The following is a 3,972-nucleotide window of genomic DNA, read 5'->3' on the forward strand; positions in this document are numbered from 1 at the left end:
CATCTCACAGATCCCACTAGGCGTCTAGGTTCGGCTTTCCGAGAAACTGCCTAACTGTTTGGGTTTTGATGGCTGAGACAGAACTCACAGATACCACAGTCCAAGAGGCGTTTTTTTTATTGACTGGTTTGCTTTTTGTTGGTGTTAAGTTTTTACAGTGATGACTGGCTTTTGAAACAAGTCTCCAGACACCACGGTGCTAAGAGGCATCTTGACCGAGGGGCCATGGGAAAATGGAATGACAAGGGGTCTGCTGGCATTGCCACTGCCCAGCCTCGCAGGCTGACCCTGCTGACCACCGCCCACGATGGCAGCCGCTGACCTGAACGCCACGCACGGTGAGTTTCAGCCAGTTGGTACCCACAGAGATGTCTGCGGGGCCCCTGCATCCAGCACGGTTCCGGGGCAGCGAAAGGTCCTAGCTGAGCCTGGCCAGGAGAGCGGAGGCCCAGGAGTCCTGGGAGGCTCCTGCGTCCAGCACGGTCCCGGGGCAGTGAGAGGTCCTAGCTGAGCCTGGCCAGGAGAGCGGAGGCCCAGGAGCCCTGGTTCACTGATGTCCGACACAGCCGTCCAGAAATGTAGGAGGGAATTTCCTGGGACAACAAATGCAGATCCCCATTTGTGATTTCATAGCCTCAGGTAGCTGGGCAGCCAGCCCTGTCCAGGTCAGCGTTAGTTTGCAGCCATAGGAGGCCATCACTCTCCTGGGATCAGACTCTCGGGGCTGTGGCCTCAGACGTGGCCCGAGGTGGCATCTTGGGGGCGGTGGTGGCTTGGCAACTTCCAGGTCTGTGGCTCTGAGGATCTGGGAGGGCTGGGTGTCACCTGAGGGCCCCTGGCGGTGCAGTGAGCACGCTCGGCTTCTGGCTGAGAGCGTAGGGCACCTCGGAAGCAAGGCTTGCCGATCTGCTTCCAGGAGGGCACGGCTGAAAGCCCGGGGGGTCCCGTCCTCCTCTGACACTGGGGTCACCACGAGCTGGGGCTGTTCAACAGCAGCTCTGTGTCCTTTGAGTCACGCTCCTTTCTCCCTGTCTGCCCCAGCCCCGCCTGCCCAGGGCCTCGGCCAGCCACGCAAGGGGAACGTGGAGCGGGAGCAGGTGGTTGCCGGCCTTCTGCCAGCATCGTCACAGGTGAGTGAGAAACTCCTCGTTCTGCAGCGTTCCCTTTATCCGTCCACGAGCGCACCGCCTCTCCTTCCTGGCCCGGAGTTTGGCTCCTAGCCCCTTAACATCTCTGGGCCTCGCGGGGGACTCGGGCTGCCCAGGAGATGCCACCGCGGCCCCAGCATCCAGAATCTGATGGGGACCCTCTTCCAGGCCGACTTGCTGCTTCATGTTGTGCAGGGTCCTACGAGGGAAACAGGGAAGTCTGACTGTGGTGTTGACTGTCTGGGGAAAGAAGGAATGAGCTTCCGAGTGTGATTCACGTCCGGGGGCCTGTGTGGGAACCAGGGCTAGTTCCGAGTAAAGCAGCCCCCAGTGCGATGGAAGCAGTCACGTGCAGTCTCTGTCATCCTGTATAGAACCTGTACAGCCACAAGCCTGGGTCCACTCACTCAGGGGAGGCCCTGGGCCTGAGCCTGCGGTCAGATGGCCGGGTGACCTCACCACACCCCCTCCCCCTGTGGACTTGGGTGGGGATCACCAGAACCTACGGATGTTTCAGGAATCCGTGGACTTCAAGGATGTGGCTGTGGACTTCACCCCGGAGGAGTGGGTGTTGCTGGACCCTTCTCAGAGAACCCTGTATCGGGAGGTGATGCTGGAGACCTACTGGAACCTGGCGTCACTCGGTAAGGCTGACGTCTTCCTTCCTGTCCCCACAAAAAGGCAGCCTCCCCTCGGCACTGCTGCCACCGGAACTGGATTGTTCTCGGGGGGCCCCCACGCCGTCACCAAGAGCACCCCCTCCACTGAGATGGGACAGATGTTTGCCACATGTCCCCTGGAGGTCAGTCACCCCTAGTTGGGAAGAACCCCTGGGTTAGGGACTTCTCTTGACCCCCAGGAGACTCGGCATCCTAAAATTACGTGACCTGGCATCCTGGGATGATACTGCCCCCACCCCGAAGTCCACACACCGAGCTGGGTGGGAGGGAGAGAATGGAAACCACAGAAGCTGCAGGGTCCCCCCAGTTCCCACCATCTGACCAGCACAAATTTATTCTGCGGTAGGGATTATTCTGTGGCAGGGATTGAATTCTGGGGGTTTTGCCAAGTATTTAGCATCAGGATTCTCAGGCCCTTGGACTGCTGACATTCGGGGCTGGATCATTCACTGGGGCGGGCTGTCTTCTGCCTTAGAAAGTGGTGAGCCGCACCCCGACCTCCACCTCCTCAATGCTGCTAACACTCCCCACCGAGTCATGGCACCGACAGATGTCCCCAGGTATCAGTCAGTGTCCCCTGGGGGCACAGTCACTCTGCGTGAGAAAGTCTGTGTCCTGTAATCCTCTGACCTCCTGACGTCCCATGTTGAAATCCACACAGTGAGCAGGGAGGAGAAACAGGGGAGAAGCTCGAGGATTCCTTGGTTCACATCATGTGACGCAGCAAGCTTACTCTGGTGGATGGTGTGAGAAGTTGGTCTACCAGGAGAATAATGAGGCCTCTTTAACCCCTGCTTGAATTGCTGACAGTCCTCTGTGTCTTGTTCTAGCCATTTTTTAAAAATTATCTTCAGCAGTATTTTGCTTGCATGTGAGAAAAATGATATTGTTCAATAATTTCCACAGTCTGCTTGGCTCACCTTTCTTGGGAATGGGAACAGTTATGGATCTCTTCCAGTCAGTCAGCCAGGCAGCTTTCCTCCGAATTTCCGGGCACAGGCTGGTGAGCACGCCCGGGGCTGCATCTTCTGTTTGAAACATGTCAGTGCAGCTTGAACTTCTTCCTTCACCACCACTGGCTCTTGATCATACGACACTTCTTGAAATGTTTCAGTTGTTGGCCACTTCTTTTTGATCTTCTTTTGATGCCTTCTGGATCATTCAAGATTTTGCCCATAGTATCTCTCAGTATTTCAACTCAGGGCTTGAGTTTATTGTTAATTTCTTTCACCCTGAGAAATGCCAAGCGAGCATTCTGTTAGGATTTGTTGTGTCTTCTCGAACTGCCCTTTGACATTTTCTGTTCATCTCTTTTTATTTTGACGTCCCTTCCCTTTATTTTGGCTTCTCAGAGCTCTAGTCCAATTTTCAGGGTCTCTTCTAACATCTATTTTGGATTTTCCTTTCACCTCTGTCTTTGTAATGATGTCTTTTGCTCTTTTTTTTTTAACCTTTTGCTCTTTTCATGTACTATGTCCATCGTCATCTCACAAGTGGTCTGGTCTTCAGTCATTGATGTTCAGTGGTTCAAGCCCATTTTTCCCTTTTTTTAAAAAATGTGCTGACGTCGTAACAAGTTTTATGGAAGGCACACACCATACAAAAGTATGAACACCTCATCTTCACTCTCATGAAGCAGAAGAGGACCCCAAACCCATTCTTTCTTTTTCCTTCTTCTAGTTTTTTTACAAAACTCAAATACAAATTCATTCCATTTCCCTCACCCCCCCCATCGAATCGTACCACCCAATGATGAATCCCCCTTCTCCCTGCACATCCTCATCCCTTTGCTTCCAGAGTCTCCCACCCCTCCTGGATCCTTATACTCATTCTACAATAACGGTCTTACACAATATTTATCCTTGTAGGACTGAGTTAGTTCACTAAGCATATTGCTCTCCAGTCCCTCCCAAGTTAGGTAATAATTTACAAAGTTATTGCTTCTCTGTGCTGCATAGTATCCTGTTGTGTGAATGTACCATAATTTCTTTCTTTTTTAAAAAAATTTTATTATTTTTGTGTGTGTATTGGTGGACGATTTATCAACAATCTGCGTTATGTGGATGACACAACCCTGCTTGCTGAAACTGAGGAGGACCTGAAGCGCCTGCTGCAGAGTGTCAAGGACTGCAGCCTACAATATG

The 3,972-nt window shown here is 52.8% G+C and overlaps 1 protein-coding gene across 1 annotated transcript in view; it reads left to right on the forward strand.

Moving 5' to 3' along the window:
- The first annotated feature begins 307 nt into the window (after positions 1–307).
- The window catches only part of LOC102867912 (zinc finger protein 426-like), a 14,305-nt gene continuing 10,640 nt past the window's right edge, over positions 308–3,972 (forward strand). Inside the window, exons 1-3 of the mRNA XM_006897967.1 lie at positions 308–338; positions 1,042–1,130; positions 1,666–1,792. Of these exons, the coding sequence (XP_006898029.1) occupies positions 308–338; positions 1,042–1,130; positions 1,666–1,792 (247 nt within the window). The remainder of the gene's footprint in view (positions 339–1,041; positions 1,131–1,665; positions 1,793–3,972) is intronic.

This window comes from Elephantulus edwardii, unplaced genomic scaffold (assembly GCF_000299155.1).
Source record: "Elephantulus edwardii isolate Elephantulus edwardi_28Jun2011 unplaced genomic scaffold, EleEdw1.0 scaffold00217, whole genome shotgun sequence".
NCBI lineage: Eukaryota > Metazoa > Chordata > Mammalia > Macroscelidea > Macroscelididae > Elephantulus > Elephantulus edwardii.